Raw genomic sequence first — 19,957 nt, 5'->3', positions numbered from 1 at the left:
CACCCTTGTAGAATCTGTGTGTCAGGCTCTCTGGCTGTTTGAACCATCTCCTGCTTCAACTCCGAGATCTCGGTGGAGAATGTGTCTATCAGCTAGAAAGACATAGAGGCACAGGAAGGTTCGAGAGCTGTAACGTCTTTGCAGTCCTTCTTTGCGTATGGATTATTTGTGCAGATTCAGGCATTAGTCAAGAGCCACTTCCCTTTTATACACTGACCAGTTGCAGATTTACAGGAAACATCTAAGATTGAGACCACTGAGCTGTTTAGAAGTACCTTACTTTTTGGGCTTCGTGTTTCAGGAGAGAACACTGATGCAAATGACACAAGGACTTTTATAACGAGCTTCTGACTTTGGTCACAAAGTGACAACCTGTGCTGGTTAAAAAAGACCAAATATGAGGCTGACAACCCCACCTCCCCAAAAAGGAAGGGCACCAAATACAGATGTGTCCTCAAAACATGGACAGATGATGTTTTGCTTATACAAATGAAGACAAATACCAAATCTACGCTTACTCTGCATTCCCACAATAGTATCCAATTATAAGCAGTGACATTTGTAGAAACATCCATGTTTTCTGAGTTAAAGTCAGCCTTACAATTAGATAGCTGTGTAAAAACTTAGCAGTGACAAAACTATACCCCATAGGCTACAGTTTATGGAAATACTTTATAGTGTAAGAGTGGTGCATTGTAGCTTGCTAAAGTGGTCGATCTCCATATTAAATGACACCTTACATCTGCTATATACACACCTTAAAAACACATTTCTTTCACAGGTGCATTTTATAGGTGTGCAGAAACAAAGTGTACCATCTGAGAGCCACTCAGCCCTGCAGAAGTTGCCAGCAAGCCTCTGGCCAGTCCACAACTGGTCATTCTCTGAACCCAGGACCCGTGCTTAGGAATGATTCTTAACACATCAGTAATGCTGTCATGGTAGTGGCATGATTGTGGCTCACTGAGTTTTTACATGCGTGTTTTGTGTTGTGACCTGTCTGCTACCCAAAAATATCCCCCACCCGATACCCCAACAGCACACCAAACATTAAGTGAGCCAATGGAAAAACTTGGTGAGTTGTCATGACATGTGGCCCTTTAAAATAAAGGAAAGCAATTATGTGTTAAAGAACATTTAGGGCTTAGTAGTGAGCTCTGAACTATCCAGGCAAGTGGATATCCTCCACCTCCACTAGTACAGACATCTTCAGCCAGAGAGGTCAACGATAACCTGAAGGAGGAGAGTAAGCTCTGGCACCTCACAGAATTATTTTTGCTGATTACCAGCAGAGGGCAGTGTTTTGTATTCCCTTGGGTTCCAGGTTGGCATCAACCCATTCTATGCTTACATAATGTTTAAATAAAAACCTAAACTTTTAAATATTTTACAACTGTACCTTTCTTGTAAAACCTGTGTAAATCTACTCCTCCTCTTGCATTTCAGTTTACCTGAGACAGCATTTTTCAGTCACACTCAGTAGATATTTGTCCAACCACCATCATGGATCTAGTCAGCAAAACCACAATTGCACAGCAGTGCTTCCTTGTCTCACTGCCAAGAAAAGCACCCTACCTCAGTATATGGCCAAGGATAGCCTTTACAGAGTCCTCACAAGGTCTCAATACAAAAACAGCACTTTACTTTTATATTTACATATTTCTGAACTGGATGCTGAAAGGTCAGTTATTATGACTGAAATCAAGAGAAAGTAACCCCTCCTTTTAAAATCACCCACTAGGGTGCAATACCTTAAGTAAACTACACAAACAATTACTCAAAAATGTATCAAATTGACCATTTTAGCAAAGTATGACTTCAGAGCTGTTGAGAACAGTACATGACAGAACTTGGATATACTTGTCACCACTTCTAAATGTTGAAAGGGAAAAAAAAAAAAAAAAGGTTTTTCAATTTAGGCAAAGAAAAACGCTTCAACGCACTATATACAGAAAATATATATTTTGTAATCCATATGAGTAATATTGAATAGAAGCAAGGCTAAGCCTGTTTAGAAGAAACTGGGATCTTATGCCTGACAGACTTAACAAGAACACAGCACATTCCACTGGGCTAACATCAGCTAAGGAGAAGAGAATAGTGGAGCCTATCATTTACACAGATCTGGGAACGAGAGGGGTTGGGGGGGGGGGGGGACTCAAATATTTAATGAATAAAACATTCATGATAACAGCATGTTGACGAATTCATGGAGTCTGAGCTTTACCATTTCATATAGAAAGGTTTGTCCAGACAGCAAAACAAGCTGGTGGATGTTAGCCTGCACTAGGATTCCTTAGGAAAGTGTGATGCGGGTCAGAGTGCTCTTCCAGACAGCGTGCACTAGCAGTCTCTAATGAGCACCATGGTTATGTCATTCATGGCGTAGATGTCAAAAAAAAAAAGGTAGTGCAGACATTAAGAAACTGTGTTATTTCCACTGGGTGGAAGCTGGACTAACAATAGTCAGACTGTGAACACTGAGCAGTCTCACACACATGCACGCACACACCCACACATGCACACACCCACACCACAAACAATAATTCCAGGCAATGGTCTACAAAAGTGTTAAAACCTGCTAATACTGTCGCTCTTTGCTGAAAGGGGTCTAAAGCTACAGTTCCTGTTAATGAGAAATAAGTAGTAATCAAGCTGTTGATTATGTTTCTTCATAATCCAACCAGCAATCCAGGGTTATCACAGAACGTCTGTATTAGTGTATTGAGCAGATTTATTCAAGACTTTGGCAGCAGCAGAATACAGAACTGAAGCAAAGCTGGTGATGTAAGACTGCGAGATAAAACTACCCTTCCATTATAAATCAGGGATTAAGACACAGGTTTGTACCACTTTGATACCTTTAATAATGATGTGTGGGTATTGCTTCAAAAACATTCACTAGGGCAGATTCCTTGAATAATGAGCATTTGTCTGGCTTTAAAACAGGACATCTACACTCTTGCTGTTAAGGTGTGGAGTGTTTTTGGTTATTGAAGACAGTTCATTGAGGGGAAAACTATTATTCAGACAATCAAACTAAGACTAAGCACTAATTATATACTTTTGTGCAATCATGTAATTTAGATAAGTTCATTAGAGATAATTATTTACCAGCACACACACAAAAAGGAAATCTGGAGCCTCTTCTGTTTTGAGTTTGAGCACACTCAAGCTGTTGCCTGGCTAGAAATGACACTGTCTGCAAGTTGATTAACCGGTTTCTAGATTAGGTTTTTTGCCAATGGCAAACAAACAATCACAGTGGTGGTGTAGATTTCATTTTAGGGTTAGTAGTGACATTTTCCTACACCCCCCCCAGCCATCACTGGCTCTAAATCAGAGGGCTACCCAAGCGGTTTATGCAGTTTTGGGGAACACCTTCACAGATCTTAGTAAGCATTTTGCTGAGTGCAATGGCAACATTCAGTAGGAGTCAGCAAGCCTGCTGCTGCTGTGGGTACCTTAAAGAAGCTGCCACTTCTGTCCAGCGGGTAGGGCTGTGCCGTGGTATCGGTGGCCATGCTGCTGGGTTGCGCTGGGCTGCCGCTTCCGGGGCTCTGTGGAATAGAGGGACACAGTTTATCCGGGGCCCTGGCGGAGGCACCTCACAGCTCATTCTGCCAGGCAGGTCAGTAAGATGGTGATCAGCACGACTGTCAGCACTGTCGGCAGCACCCTCGTGCACAACACCATCTGTTGTGCTCGTCTCTCCTTAGCCGTCATTTCCCGCTGCGTGAAATGCCCGCCCCACCCAAACCCCCCACCCTGCACACCCGTTCTCCCACCTCCTATTTATCTACCCCCCTTCGGCTCCTTCCTGAAAGAGTCGCTGCTTTCTGTTCATGACTCATCTACCCCGCAGCCATAAAGGCAGACGTAAAGGGGATGAGGATCGGCAAAGCAAGCCAGGAGGACAGCTGACGTCAACCTGCGGTTCAGCTGTGTTTGTCTAGTGCTTCTAAAAGAGTCTTGAGCACAAAGAGGTTGGGGTGTCAGCAGGAGGGGAGGGAGGGCAGGAGGGGAGGGAGGGCAGGAGGGAGGGCAGACTGGGCGAAGAAAGTGAGGAGGTGAAGAGCAGCAAAAGGAGAGCAACTGGAGCACTTCATTATCCGTGACCGGGAAAGTAACTGTGGCTAATGAACTTGGAGAATAAGGAATCAGTGGGAAGATGGGAAGCAATCCCAAAATGAGCCACACGGAGCAGAAGAGCAAACATCTGGATACCAGATTGATTGTTCTAATAATAAGGAGACGAACAAGCTATTATAATAAAACTATTATTGATTGTTCATGTTGCACAGGAGCAAGACCTTTTAAACTGTGGTATCAAAAATGCTTCCTATAATTTCGTTCCCAGCAACACTATAAATTAATCATTAAATGTGTTTAGCAAATGGTTCGTACACCTTCCATCCTGATTACTGTCTTCGTCGCGCTCTTTGTTTGTGATGAATGGGATTTGCTTTCTGCCTTGCCCCTTGACTATGATTCCTGTCATCTAGAAACAGATTCCAGGTCTGACCCACTTCCAGATGCTCGAACGCCTGACACTCAGAAGACTTTGATCCAGCACAGCTGTCGGAGAAGTTCAACATCCTCCCGCCTTAATAGTCTGCAGCTCCTGGCAAACCACTGCTTACAGTCTCACAATGGAAGTGTGCTATGAGCATTACTGCCAATCACAAAACAGACTCACGTACAACAAATCTTGTTTTTCTTTGCTCTTTCAACCAATATATGCTGTTGGGGTGCTGGACGCCATGGGCCCTCTGTTGACACTGGCCTTAAGGGCACTCAGGAACAGATAGTGATGAAATGTCGTGCTATTGCTAAATATATTGAGCTCAGTGCACAGTGTCTCTGATGTTTCTGCAAGATGCTTTAAACAAACCCTATTTTTCCACCAGACCATTCCTTCCATCCTCCAGATCGCCAACATTTCACCCCATTTCACGACTGGCTCTTCGAGCTCCCCTCCCTCCCTTCTGCACACTACAGATGCTCCAGTGTGAAGCCTTAGTCCAAGTCGCGTCGCTGCTCAACTTCCCATTTGCTTTCCGAAAGCCAGCGAGGCCAAAGGCTCGCATTTCAAACGCAGTGCTGCATGTTGCAGGAATCGGCTACTGACTGCAGGAGGGAACGGTGAGGTCCGCCTCTTCTGAAGACGTCTCCGTGGAAGCATCGACCCACGGCTGACGGATGTGGACTGTGATTGGCCTGTTCAACTTTTTCTCACTATGCAGGTCCTTGTCGCATGTTGTCGATATAACAAGGCATCACCATGTATATCTATCAGAGAAGCAGTAGAGAGAAATCGCTGCTTATTCTGCCACCGTGACTGTGTAAGAGTAGCGTCAGACCCACTCTCTCGGCCAAACCCTGAGACTCAGTTCTACTCCACCCACCGCTAGGTAAACAGGAAAGCCACCATAACAGCCAGGCAGAATAAACACAGAAAGTCATTAACTGGCCTATTGGGGACCAGACACAATCTGGCAGCAGATCTGACCTACAGCAAAACATTATGACAACTCTCTGATAAAATATGTTGTTTAAATACAGTGATGATTTTAGCCTTACTAAGCCTTACTAAGGATGCAGAATAAGTAACATTGGCACAGACCACAAGAAGAAGATGATTTTGACCCTGAGCTAGAGCAATAAAGCCTTTTGCCATTCCTGTTCTGCCTTGGACCATGGTACAGTGTTTTAACAAGAAATAATGACTCCATACAATCCGCTGAAGAATGCAGTGTTATCTGTTCCAAGTATGCAAAGGATAGCCCCTTTAAAACCACAGTCAGAAACACACAAAGACACATCTGAGCTGAAAATCACAGAGTGTCTCTGTGTTCAGAAACACTCCTCCTTCACTCTCTCTCTCACACACACACACACACACACACACACACACAAACACACACACAGGTGCAGATGAATCACTGAGGGCCACTGCAGTTTTACTGAGGGCCTGGAGCTCTGGCAAGGTGTGAAAGGAAACTGGGAGAGCAGACAGTTAATGAACAGAGTGGAAATGAACATATCAGAGGCAAAGAAAGCCTGTCTTACCCATAACTATAGAGCTCAAAAACCACATACACAAAGCATAAATGCATACATAAGCATACTTGAGGAGATTGTTAAATAGTGTTGCATGCATGTGTGTTGTGTGGGCCTTATGTGCATGTTTCTGCAGCTGCAGTAGTGTTTCTGAAGAATGAAACATCAGTACCCCCCCCCCCCCCCCCCCCCCCCAAAAAAGCACTGTTTAGAAAAAGCGTGTTTATCATTAGCCTGTTTCTCAACATTTCTAAAAGGATCACTGAGCGCTGGAAAGCAAGTCAAAGCTGACTGGACTGGCACGCAATAAGCTAGACAAAAATATCCCCCAGGAGATCTTCTGATACTCTTGTGCATTTGTTTTGGTATCACAACGGTGCAGTGCTCCCAGGCTGATGGATGAGTAAGAATATTCGCTTGAATGGGAAACGGGAAACACACTCACAGTGAAGCACAAACGGTTCAGGAGACCAGCATACATGTAAACATCAAGACATCACACGTGTGCACCCTCCTCAGATCTCACTTATGCAGGCATTATTACACCAAGTGTTACATAAACACTGAAAAATTCCAACTCATCTGCTGCAGTTTTGCACATCTTGACATGCACTGCATATACTTTTTTATTTACACTCCTATCATGAAGTCTGAGAACACAGAAACCCAAAACATTGTCTTCACTGAACCAGAGCCAAGGTTAATGAAAAACAGAGAATATTTGGGACAAGAGAAGCTGTAGCCCTAACGGCAGACTGTTCAACAGACAAGCACAAACTCTTCTGTGAACCGATAAAACCCTGGGTTCTCCAGGCCTTGTTGACTTCAGCTGAAGTTAGGAATCCCACATCACCTGCAGGTTGGGTTTTCTCCTGTGGGTTTGACTTTACTAGCACCTCACCAACTGAACATGCCTACACTTTCCAGAGAAAAGTTTTATTTGGAACCTAAAGCTCCAGAGATGGCAATGTTTTGACTGAAATAACCCACATTTTTAGATATAGCCCAGTGAAAGAAAACATTTTATCCTGTGATTGCATGCATTAAAAACCTTTCACTATCAAACCTTTAAACAATAACAGATCGATTAAGTGTCATGAGTAAATAAAAATACTAAAACTTTACCTACCTGAAGAATACATGACAAAGATTCTATTTGCCTTGCCAGATTTGTACAACCTGACAAATAAACTGTAAAGTCTCCACCTCTTCCTTTCTGGAACTCTACCCTCATAAACGCCAATGATTTTTAAAATAGTTTATTTACTTGATTCTTGTTAAGTGACTCAGAAGCAACCAAACCAGATGATAAGATTCTACCAGAATTTTAAATGCATGAGCCAAAGATGGTTGAAGGTGACCACTGCAGGTTGAGTAAGAAACCACAGCAACCGATAATCCTGTTCAGGCTCTTATCAGGCAAACTCAGGGCTGGACATCAGCTGGAGTTAGCTGGAGTTAAACTCTGACTGATTGCTCCCCCAGGACAAAGGGGTAGGCCTCTGCACAGCTCTTCTACTGCATGAGCCTATGAGAGGATCCCATGCATTAACCCCCCCGCCATCTCTCTGAGCCTTTATATGTGATTTAAATGCACAGTTGTAATGTAACATTAGGAGTAATATCTCTAAATTAGCAGTTCACGTCTTGATGATGTAGCCGACAGTGGAACGTTTCATATGCGCCTTTTTTTTTTAAACCTATTTATTTGATTATAAAGACAATCCCCTAAGAATATATGGACAGATTTGCCATTTTAACTCTAAACATCTTTCATTGGTTAACGCTGGTTACTGTTTTTTGAAGTAAGTCCACAGATCTTGCTTGATAGTTGTTTGCCATGAATTCCTGATAAGATCAAGACAACTTGGTGTTTCTTGCAGTGTGACCCCAGAATTTGCACTATGCCACTGCATGGCATGTATAGTGAGAGTCAAAAATATTGATAAGCTATCTTAAACATTAATTAATCCATTACATTAATCCAAAAAAGGTGGGAAGGGGGACAAGTTTTATAAGGGGAATGGTCATCCCCACCGTTCTTTTTAACTCGGAGATTGGCAACTCATTTCATCGCTTCTCAAACCAAGCACTGAATATAGTTCTGGTTTTCAAAGTCTGTCTTAAACCATGCTCACCCACTATGTTTTACAGACAAAGCAGTCTACAACCAGGCTCACATGTGCGCACACACAAATAACTGAAGAGTTATTTGAAGGAAACAAAGTGACCAGAAATGTTTAATGAAGGGAATGCAGTTTTCTGTTCTTCCACTGAGGTAACCGCAGACATACTGTCCAAAGGCCATAAATATTATGGGAATGTAAAAGGGCAGTAGAACAAAACCAACCAGCCACCCCCCACCTCTCCATATCGGCCTTATACATCAGCCATTGGTCACACTCCTCTCTAAATATCGGCATCGGCCCTTAAAAAAAGCTATATTACTTGAACACTAGTGCCTACATAGAAAACAAGGCCAGACAGCTCTTGAACTTATTTAAAGTTTTTTATTATTGAAATTTAAGCAACCTCTTCTCTTCAATGTAAACAACACTAGAGAGTTAATACTCATGGGAGTCCATTACATGTCTAGGCAAGCACAGATCTGTAGTTTTTGTGAGATGTACAACTAGCAAGGAGCCACACTCTCTCTGTGTGTGTGTGTGTGTGTGTGTGAGCGCACGCGTGTGAACGAGAGAGAGAGAATTAAATAAAACGAGAGTGGGAAAGACAGTCGGTCCTTAAGAAAATACTCTCTCCTCCAATTCTGTCTTTAGCCAGGCCTTTAGGATAGTGAAGGGAATAGGGCACAGCAGGGCATCGGTATGGCTATGAGACAGATTCTGACTAATGCAATCACTGCGTGTTCACTCTCATTAAGGCCCTGCTGTTAAACAGTCTTCCATCCTGGAGTAACCCAACAAAACGTGGGAGGCATGGCACAGTTAGCTAAGGCGCAGTTAGCCCTGTCAATACCCATGGAGGAGCTGCCAGCCAAATCACAATCGCATGAACCAACGCGTAGTAGGCTTACGTTAGTATGACCTTGGACACAGCATAAAAACATTAGTGAAGTGTAAACTGTGGTGGCTTTTACTTGGTCTCGGGTAGCTCTGTAGAAAGGGAGTGAAGAGTGAAGAGGGAGTGAATGCTGACTTTAAAAATCACATTAATAGACAAGATAGCAAAAGCAGTGAGAAAACAAACTCAAAATAGATTGTTTACCACAGTCTGCTGCAGATATGCAGAGCCCCAAAGCCATTAGAACCATTAGGGGAAATTTAGGGATCTATGTTTCGACCTTTGAACTTGTTCCTCTCAGAATCTCACGCATACAGCCATTCAATATTACAGTAGGAATATTTGCCTGTGTTCAGGAATGCACTGAGAGAGGAAAAACAGAAACCATGTTTGTGAGAGAGTGTGTGTGTGTGTGTGTGTGTGTGTGTGCAAATGACAGAAAGACAGAGATAGATGTCTAGGCCAGCCCTCCACAGGATGTGGGCAGCTCCACCCCGTTCAGAGTTACCAGGGCATAGCTCCAGCCAATCAAATCCATGTGAGGTAACAAGTTGCATGGTACAGACAATGGCAAATTCTTCATTCATACAGGAGGCTCAATCACACAGCAGAAAGAGCATGAAGCTATAGGTTTTTTTTAACCATTTAGTGGTGTGGGTTTAGTCCCTGTCTGGCACTCTACTTCCACTTACAGGTCCTGACATGCACACTTAACAGTGCTCATGTAGCATGCATAGCAATAACCGGGCCCTTTCACTAACATGGTGCTGAAGAGAGTATGAGAAGATTATTTTTCAAAAGCCCCTGACAGCATCACTGTAGAATGGTAGCAATATGCACACACACAAATATAAATTAAAGCTATATGATTATGTAATAATTACTAATATATAATTATATTACAAATTATATAGTTTATAATTTATAACTACTTAGGAATATAGTTCATACATAATATCAAGGTTTACTGCTCAACTGATGCTCTTGAACTCCTCTGAAGTCCTAGCATGGACAATGTAAATTAAGGTGATCTTTTATGAGCTCCGCACTACACACTTATCATTCTAACTACTGGTACTTCAGTCTTTCACAGTGCTGGACTTGTTGTGTTTCAGTACCCTGCAAACATTCAGCAGGTTGCAAATATACAAGCTGTGAGCTACTCGAGTAAAGCATTACTGAAATAGTATTTTACAAAAGGGTGATTTCAGGAACCTTTTGCCATGTTACTGTTATAGCCGTTATTGTTACACACGCTTACTAATTAGCAGGATCTTTGAAAAATAGTAAACTCCATTCATGATTCACAGAAGTTACATTAATGGAGTAAAAATAAAAGGCCTTAAAATATGAAGTAATTTGCAACACAAGGACACAATCATTAAATCTTAAAAACACTGACATCAGAAGCTGCCTCCCCCTCACCTCCATGTGGTTTGCTCCGATTTGACCTGAGCCTCTGCGATTCTCTACGTCTCTACACTAACCCGAGCCTCTGCGATTCTCTACACTAACCTGAGCCTCTGCGATTCTCTACACTAACCTGAGCCTCTGCGATTCTCTACACTAACCTGAGCCTCTGCGATTCTCTACACTAACCTGAGCCTCTGCGATTCTCTACGTCTCTACACTAACCTGAGCCTCTGCGATTCTCTACGTCTCTACACTAACCTGAGCCTCTGCGATTCTCTACGTCTCTACACTAACCTGAGCCTCTGCGATTCTCTACGTCTCTACACTAACCTGAGCCTCTGCGATTCTCTACGTCTCTACACTAACCTGAGCCTCTGCGATTCTCTACGTCTCTACACTAACCTGAGCCTCTGCGATTCTCTACGTCTCTACACTAACCTGAGCCTCTGCGATTCTCTACACTAACCTGAACCTCTATGGCTCTCTGTGTTTTTCATTCCCCATACTGATTCTCTTTAGACCGGGGCAGATGACAAAGCCTTTACACTATTAGAACTCTACAGTCAAACTAATGCCAAAACAGATTGTGTAAAAATGCACAAACAATCGAAAACAGATCACAGAAACTTCTGGCATTCTGTAACTGGTACATTTAGTAATTTTGCTATTTAGACTATAATGCATGGGTCTTTTTTTGCAGTATTTTAGCCAACATGATACAGTGCAATCTATCAGTCATTATCTCATGTCAAAGGCACAAGTTCAAATAAACCAACCACAGCTGAAGAATGCGCGCCAAGTGTCTCAGTACATTTATGGCATTTAGCAGACGCTCTTATCCAGAGTGACTTGCAAAAGCGCTTTGTCATTTACTCATAGAATACATCCTAGCCAGTACAGCAGATTAGAGTCCAATATAGCAATGATCTAGAATACTGTAGAAATACAGGGATCAGTGATGATGCCTAGAAGTACAAAATTCATAAGCGCTATCTTAGACAAGTGCAATAAACAATAAAGTACTAGAGTTTGTCAACATCAGTACCCTTCAATAACATCAATATCCTACAATCAGTATGTCCAATATCGTACTACTCTTCGACAGTTTTTCTAACCCAAACACAAAAATATGATCTTCTAAAACCAGACAGGGCTTATATTGGATGCATATCCAGTGGGTAACTAGCAATAACTGCGAAATTAGAATTTTTGGTTTTTGTTGGTTTTCAACAAGACCCTTCAAATCCCAGTTCTAGCAGAGCAAGAACACATACACCAACACACCCCCTGCACTGAAGTGGCAGCAATAGCTTCTGAAACAGCAACAGCTGTACCGTTTCTTTACTCTTCTGGGCTTCAAAAGCTGAAGAGCCATCAGCTGGCCTCTTTGCAATGGACAACCTTTAATGCATTTTGTCATTTCATTGTGCAATATTACTGATCATGAAAAAATGCACATGCAGATTTCTTCTGAACACAAACATCTTCGATCTGGTGACAGATATAGGTCATTTGCAAACATTAATATGAAAAGTCAACAATGCAAAAAGATCAGATCTGAAGAAATGATTGACAATGAGCATGAAAGAATACATTACATAATATTTGTATAACACAATGTTTGGCTTAGAACCAAAGATAGTGGTTCAGTCAGATATTATGGAACACTGGGCTGAAACACGCTCTTGTATATGGCAGCTCTCCAGAGCTCCACAGAAGCTATGAAATTTGTTTCCCCCCCCCATAAATTAGCGCCCTTCCTTCTCATCTTTGATCACAAATTAAAGAACTCAAAAAAGAGAAAGCAGGATTAAGCATAACCATCCCAGAATTATGACAAACACCGCCTTAATTAAGAAAGTCTATGGCATTGTCTGCGGTAATGTACAGTTAGGTAACAGTTCTGCACACAAATTTATACAGCAAAATGTAGAATTACTTTGAACCAAGCTCTCTCACACGGTTTCCACCCAGTCTATATTTAAGAAAGACAAACCGCAGTGATCTGATCACCCCTATGACACCTTCGCATCTTTATTTAAATCAATTTAAATCAATTTTGAAAAGGGATGTCTGAAAAATGCGTAAAAATATGTAATATCATGCAAGGATTTACTGATATCACTATGGGATTAAAAGACTGAAAATAAGGAAAGCATGCACTTACTAAAATAATCAAGGTAGTGGATTAAATATCTGCTTAATGCAGGTACTGCATAACATCTTGGTTATGCTTGTTTCCCCAGACAGTACAGAGGCACAGATGGAAAACTTGCAGGAGTGATAATTTTTAACGTTTTAAATGGTAGCACATCTCTCTGTGTGAAGTAGAGATTACAGACTTGAGTCAAGAATGCAAAGTACAGGATTGAGGAGGTCTTAACATTATTCTGATTAGTGTACAAACCGCCAATCTAGTGAACAATCAAACATTACCCTGAGTCATCCTAACCTATACTGGTTGTACCTCCACCCACAGCTCCATCTTTATTTTTTTTCCCAGGAGAAATCTAAAGCTATAATTCAGAGAGGAGTTCACAAAGGGGTCTGTTGTAATAGAAGTACTAATGTTTCATTTCCGGTTTCTAATGATAAAGTAATAACATAAAACCTAGCTAGTGTCCTAATTTATGATGCATCTGCATTTCCAAGATAAGTAAATACAACGCTAATTAGCTGCTGCTAATCAAAATGTTAGCCTTTAGGATATACCCAGGTCTGAAAAATCCCTCATCAGTTTGTTTACAACTACACAATACTTTAAAAACTATACTGCTTCTCTGTGTTACACACAGCCTATTGCTTGGCAAAAGTAGCCGTGGAGAGTGTTGCAAAGATTAAAGCAGCAGCAGCAGGTGCTGGCTCCAGTTTGGCATAAAGAGACAGTAAGTCATTCTTTAACGTTTACCACCCAAACTAATCTTATTGCCTAAGCAAGTAATTGCGGGTTTAGACATCTACTCCACAAACTGGCCGAAAACCGTCCTAACCCCAAACCACGTTCCTCAATTTAGCAAGACGTGGCTGTTTTTACCGTAAATATTCAAATGCGTATAGGGAGTCAATTAAAGTGTTTTGTTCAAAGATATACATGTATATCTAGCACTTATCAGTCTAAGAAAAACAAAGACGTTTGGTATTCTCGAATACCTCCATGCTGGATAGCTTACCTCGGAGACGGGTCGGGCCAAAACTGAGACTCCGGCTTCCGACAAAGCAACGAAGCTACGCGATTAATACACAGCGGTCCATTCCGCAAACGCCCGAGCTCATCACTTCTGTCACTTGTTGAATACGTTTCATTATTTAGCGAGGACCTGCTCTTCTACTCCGCAGGGTATAATAACGCTCACATAGCCACCAGTAGCCTGCCCCGTCCAGACTACACGACAGCGTGCGACCTCTCCCGGCAAAAAACAAACTTAAGGAAACAAAAGTAAATCTGCGTTGAGCCTCCCGTCACGTGTTTCTCGCAGGAATGTCTTGGACGGGAATCGCCTTTGTTCCAACAACCGATTTTTACTGTGTAAAGATACACAGTGTGGTTTTAACCCGCAGCTTGGTGTTCCCGTCAGCCCAACTAAAGCCCAAAGCTAGACGGTGCTTCCCCTACCTCAGGTTTATAATTATAGCTCTAGATTCAGGAAAGTAGCTCTGGGAAAGGTATGGTTGTTTTTTGTTAACACTCCCCCCGTGTGCAAATACACCCAATCTTTAGATGCTATTGGCTATAATGGATGTAAAAATAGTATCTTCAAGTTGGAGGCATCTGGAAGAAGCTCTTTAAAGGTTTGTACACAGTGAACGAGGCTGGACAAGTGGCCAGGAATGTCTCTCGCTTCATACCGGGCCTTTAAAAAAAATCCTGTGCCCCACCCCCTCATCACTGCCTTGTGGCTTTACCTAAAAAAATACAGCAGTGGAAGATGAAAATATGGGTACAGATTTATGATTCCTCAGAAATGCAGATAGACTCAGGCCTATCATCGTAAGTATGTAGGCGCTAACAGGGGTTTTGGGCGCCATGAAGATATGACATGGGTCCGAATGGGAAAAAAAACCCTAATGTTCTAATTTAATGTTTAGGATCCCCATCCATCACAGGCCCTTATGTTTGTTTCCCCCACTACATGGTACCCCTAAGTATATCCAGTGCAGTGGTACCACTTCTCTTGAGCTCACCTTTTATCAAGACCAATGTTTATGTTGACTTGACCTCCCGGAGCATTTGCACTATTTGCATGTGCTTCCTTTTAGCTTGGTCATATCAACTGTCTGTACATTTCCACTGAGTGGATTTAAACACTGGAACCTGCATTTTTGTTAAGAGTAGAGTCCTGAGGGACAAGCTCATGAAGAGATGGCACAGAAATCTTTGCTAGTATTTCATGCTGTATGTGTTACTAAGATACAAAATGAAGTAGGTGTAAATATGGTAGAATAAGGAACAATGTTCACATGCTTATCACACCTTATAGGAATGTAAAGCTTTTTTTTTTTTGGTTGTTTTTTTTTGGCTCCATCGTTTATGAGGGACAACACAAACATCATGAACAGCCAAAGACAACGAAAAACAAAAATCATATATATTCTTCCCATTGTTTACTTGGCAAGGTCATTTTTGGATCTAATTTAGGTATTATTTTGTATATATTATTTTGTATATTTTTGACAAGTTTGTTTGGAGAGTCAGAAATGGCAGAGGGTAGGTCCAAGGTATGTTCAGGCCCATTGATGGTAGGGACAGTACAGATTCGAGGAAACCAAATGCTGCCAATGTAATTCTAGGAAATTGGTGTGAGTGATACCAGGGTGTTATTATGGAATGTGTGTTTGAGATGTGTGATGTCTTTGAAGCAAAGTGCAGTGGGTTTTTTGTTTTTTTGAGGAGGGCGGGGTTGTTCCACATGGAAGAACTAATGTTCAATAAAAGTGGAGTTTGTAATTTTGTAGTTTCCACCAAGCTGACAGAGCTGATGCTATTGTTGGAATTTTGAAGCAAGCATGTTTTTGGGTGTTTGGCTGATAATATCCTACTATTGCAATGTAAGGCTGAAAATATAGTTTTTGACATTTTTACAACAAAAATGAATAAGGAATTCTTTGCTGTCTTTGTTTGTTTAGCGGATTTTGTTTTTCCAAATTATTGCTAATAAATTTAGTATAAAAAAACTATACTTCTATGTGTATGGATACTTGCTTCGACTATTGTTGGCATACATCTTAAAACAAAGGTTTTTCATAAATTTTATAAGATAATTATATAAATACAACTGTATACAGTGCAACAGCAGCAGAATTTAATTTCAAGAAATTAAAGAAAATGTTATGACACTACACATTAAGAAAAATTTAGAATATTTACTATAATACTGATTTCCATACAGACATTAAATGACAGTGCCCCATTATACTGTTTAATTGGAAAAGTGATAACCAATTCTAATTCATACTGAATTACATATCTGCACGTTTATGGTTTCTTATATACATTATACTCATAGGTAGAAAGAGATCAGCAAATGTTTCACATTGTAATAGTTTGATCCTCTTGAATGCACAAACAGGCCTATTATGCTTGTAAATATGACCAAGAGTCTGAGAACTTGGAAGCTGTGATCATCCCTCTGTATCAGTATGAAACTTTGGGCACATGTATTCCACAGATGGTTTGTAATGCTGTCTTCGACCGCTGCCTCCTTGTCTGAATGGCGCGAACCGTAGCCATTTTTTTACGACATCTGCAAACTGATGGTGCGTAGCCTCCTTTCCTACAGGGGTCCTCTTTAAAGCACCTGCAGAGCATAAAGCAGCATTTTTACTTAACACGCAGATCCTAAATAATATACTCATAAAATATGTCAAACGTGTATACAAATTGTTTGCATCAAAACATTTTTTTGCAGTGTATATGCTTCATTTTTTTGCACAATATTTTATAAGGTGTTATGATCTCAGGGATAGTCCATGCATGTCCGGTGCTTGTAAGACCACTTACGAAACAAAACCCCCTGCAGTCTGGTGTTTCTGAAACTCCTCTTTTGTCCTCGACCAACCCAGTTTAGCTCGGAACCTACGCTAAAAGACAAAACTGCCTGCATCAGGCGTCTGACAGCATCATCCACTGTTGCACCGCCCATTCTGGAGAGGTGGGACACCTGTGGTTTCAGAATGTGTGTGAATATTCAGATAACAGAGAAAATCAAGAGAGAACAAAGGGGCTGATCTGGAAACAGAGCAAGAAATAGTTCTCGGAGACTTATGGGGAAAAAAAAGGCTGCTCAAGGATTCCTATCTAGGGGGCAAATGATTTTTAATATTATTAATGGAAGTAGTAGTTGTAGTAGGAGTGGAGTTCTGTTAGTTAATTTATATCCACAGTAATGTCCATCACCATTATGAGCTATGTAAAAGTCTGGTATTGAGTACTACCATTCTCTTCTGTGCTGCAGCATCCTCCAAATGCCTCTCTGTTTCATCCAGTTGCTCCATTGTCCGTAGTGGTAGATCCATGTCGAGAGACTCAACCTCCTCCTCACACATCTGTCCTTGAACCCTGGCCTGCAGGTCTTTGAGCACAGCCCACTGTCGCTGCTGTTCTTCCTTAATCTCCAGCAGGAGGGATATGATTTTTCTTTGGGCTGCAGATTCTGCCAATTTAGAATGTAGAGAGTCATTAACAATGTTATTGACAATGTCAGTGTTATGCTGTTTGGATTTATGTCTCTCACATATTATCTGTATAGGACAACTACAGACCTTAGTCATCCACAAATATTGCTGATGCAACCCACTTCATTTTTATTTCATCAAAAGTATTCTGAGGTAAGCTGATGTTACTTTTATATCAACATTAGAAGTGTTAAAATTGTCATTACAGCAGTCATGAAGAAAAACAATGAACTCATACTGAAAAAAAGAAAACAAAACAATGGCTATTTTAGGCTGCTGTAATAATATCTTATATATTTTTAAATGTTTATGTTTTGAACAAAAGGCTGCAAATCTTATATTTAATATTATTTTAGCCATAAGTTAACATATGTGATACATATACCATTTTAAAAATGAGACAATTGTTAGACCAAGTTTCAGCACACAAATTAAAAGATCAGCATAAAAACAAACAATTGTTCTTTTTTTCTTAAAAAAAAAGAAAAGAAAAAAAAAAGACAATTCAGTCAAACATAAATCAGCAAGAAGCTTAGTATTTCAATTAATAACCTTTATGCTACTGGGCGTAGTTTGAAAAGTTTAAATCTGCAGAGTAAGACTAACATCAGCAATCTACTTCAGCAACAGAAAGATCATCAGTGCAGCCCACCACAGTCACTGCCTACCTGATGATGTGTCTGGCATTAACTTTTCCCCTACTATTCCTGCGCTGTACGAGTCTGAGAGAGGCTCTGCACTAAAGTTTACGTTGGTTCGTCGCGGTATATCTTCTCCGCGTTTGGGAATATCTTCTCGTCTAGATATATCGTCTGACAAATGGTTCATTTCTTCAGATACAGCCGAGAGCCTCTGTTGAAGTGTCTCCAATGCCATGTCTGCCATGTGTTTATTCACCAGACCTTCCACTCGTCGCTGCATTGCCCAGTTTGGACCATTGCCATTGTTTGGCTCCATTGATTCCGCAGGCTATCATGCAAACCGATGGCTAGTTTATGAGGAAAAAAAAACACGCCTTGGAAATCTTCTGTGCGATAAACACATAAAAAAGACTTACGAGGAAAACAGGCGGAAGTGGTTATAAAACTGTCCCTAGCTAGCGCACGTTATCACGTTACCACAACGTCACGGCAACGTTGCCAGAACATTGGGAGTTTCCTGCGAACTACAGTTCCCACATGCATTGGGAGCGAAGGCAAGCCAAAAATTTATTAGATATGTGTAGACGAATTTTAGGCTGTAATATATTTGATATGGTTTATTTTCCATCTTTTCTACTAATAGGCTTTTATTGTATATAAATAATTGTAATCTAAAATGAGATAGGCAGTTGACCTTTGCACATTGCCGTCCCAACTATAAACGTAGGGATTTTTATTTCAGTTTATTACAGAAACGTATACAATTTATTACAGTTGGCAACAGAATTGTATCTATTTTTTTTCGGCCCACAAACTAAAATAGGTGGACCGTATATCACTTTTTACGATGAATTCCGAATCTATTTTTGGAATTTTCTGCCAGGCATGGATTGTAAGTGACAAAGCCTTTAAATTGTACAAGTATGTACTACGTATTCAGTAAATAATGCTGTTATTACACCTAAAATAATAAGAACCTAATTCTAAAATATACAAGTTTCACCTAATGTTCAACAATTCTAGTGTAGAATTGCCAGCACAAAGAGCATTGTATTGCTTTTTGCTAATGATATGTGAATATGCTAGAAAAAATATATATGGGTCATAGAGAAGTTATGAAAACATAGCTGGATCAGTGTGCAAAAAACAAATATTTAAAATTTTTTAATTATTTATTTTTTTTGCATAGGACTAAATTGTTATTGTTGGCTGGTTGCATAAATTAGCCTAAATGTCAAAACACATTCATGTCCAAGACCCATGTTCTGAATCTGTACCATTATTGTGGTTTTTTTTTTGTTTGTTTGTTTGGTGTGTGTGTGTGCGTGTGTATTTAATTTACCTTGTAAGAAGATTTCAATAATTAATTTTCTCTGCATCCAGTTCAAACTCATAATCTAAGCATCCTCATTATCCACCTTTCTTCCTGTTCGTTAGTGTTCACTAAGAAGTTACTATAATGGTTATTGTATACGCTTTTGCTGCCCCAGATCAGAGAAATGATACATTTAAATTCATGGTATTTAGCAGATGCTCTTATTGAGAATGACTTATCAAAGTGATTTAGCTGTCAACTCAGAAAAGTATGCTTAGCTAACACAAATATCTTAGAATAAAATTTCCTTTTTTTTTTTTTTTTTTTTTTTGCAAATTCATTTGTTAAGATTCAGTTGAAAGTTGTTCTGTTTCAAACTATTATCTAGCTAAAGAATCTTTGGACTTCATAAGTGTGCCTTGTAGAAGCTGAGTGATAAATATTGGTTTAATACTAGAATAACAGTATAATAATGCAAACATATGCTAATTATCAAGCTAGTCAATTTTTATATCCGTTTAATGCTGTGATGTGAAATTATATTGCCACAGGCAGTGTTGTGGGCAATTCTTGTGGATTTTACATTTCTACGCAATTAGCTAAACATACAAAAATGTAATAGACAACTGTTAGTATTCAGGCAAGCATGTACTAGTTAAGAAAGCTTATACAAGTAAACTAACCAAAAAGGACATATCATGCTGTAGGACAACAAAATGGATGAAGTGTGTTTGTAGACTATTTTTGAAAAGTCTGTACTATAATGCACTTTTCTTTCTTTTACTTTCACTACACTAAATATTGCTTATCTTTTGATACACTTCTTGAA

At 40.4% G+C, this 19,957-nt stretch overlaps 2 protein-coding genes across 5 annotated transcripts in view; both read right to left on the bottom strand.

Annotated features, from left to right (window-relative positions):
- The window catches only part of rin2 (Ras and Rab interactor 2), a 28,709-nt gene extending 14,795 nt beyond the window's left edge, over positions 1-13,914 (bottom strand). For 2 of the 3 annotated variants that reach the window (XM_027014771.2, XM_027014772.2), the window contains exons 1-3: positions 13,671-13,914; positions 3,465-3,560; positions 4-92 (exon numbers count right to left, since the gene is read on the bottom strand). In XM_027014771.2, the coding sequence (XP_026870572.2) occupies positions 4-92; positions 3,465-3,524 (149 nt within the window). In that variant the 5' untranslated portion in view covers positions 3,525-3,560; positions 13,671-13,914. The remainder of the gene's footprint in view (positions 1-3; positions 93-3,464; positions 3,561-13,670) is intronic. The other variant, XM_027014770.2, reaches the window with a different exon arrangement.
- A 1,866-nt stretch (positions 13,915-15,780) lies between these two features.
- Positions 15,781-18,269, bottom strand: si:dkey-187a12.4. 2 transcript variants are annotated; one of them, XM_027014784.2, is made up of 4 exons: positions 17,841-18,269; positions 16,933-17,150; positions 16,499-16,658; positions 15,781-16,295 (listed from the first exon to the last, which is right to left on the bottom strand). In XM_027014784.2, exons 1-4 carry the CDS (start codon positions 18,127-18,129, stop codon positions 16,120-16,122), a joined length of 843 nt encoding a protein of 280 aa, XP_026870585.1. In that variant the 5' UTR covers positions 18,130-18,269; the 3' UTR covers positions 15,781-16,119. The 2 variants fall into 2 exon arrangements, with proteins under 2 accessions (XP_026870585.1, XP_026870586.1); XM_027014785.2 differs by having other exon boundaries at positions 16,499-16,578.
- Between the last annotated feature and the right edge of the window lie 1,688 nt (positions 18,270-19,957).

This window comes from Electrophorus electricus, chromosome 11 (genome assembly GCF_013358815.1).
Source record: "Electrophorus electricus isolate fEleEle1 chromosome 11, fEleEle1.pri, whole genome shotgun sequence".
Taxonomy (NCBI): domain Eukaryota; kingdom Metazoa; phylum Chordata; class Actinopteri; order Gymnotiformes; family Gymnotidae; genus Electrophorus; species Electrophorus electricus.
The sequence above is the reverse complement of the archived record's forward strand: the minus strand, read 5'-3'. Positions and strand labels throughout refer to the sequence as shown.

Excerpts from the sequence above, each read along its gene's own strand:
- si:dkey-187a12.4 (XM_027014784.2), bottom strand. The coding sequence starts at position 18,129 with ATGGAGCCAAACAATGGCAATGGTCCAAACTGGGCAATGCAGCGACGA. Across the intron at positions 17,151-17,840 it reads AATGCCAGACACATCATCAG|AATCTGCAGCCCAAAGAAAA; the intron begins GTAGGCAGTGAC and ends CTAAATTGGCAG. Across the intron at positions 16,296-16,498 it reads ACTGCAGGGGGTTTTGTTTC|GTGCTTTAAAGAGGACCCCT; the intron begins GTAAGTGGTCTT and ends TATGCTCTGCAG.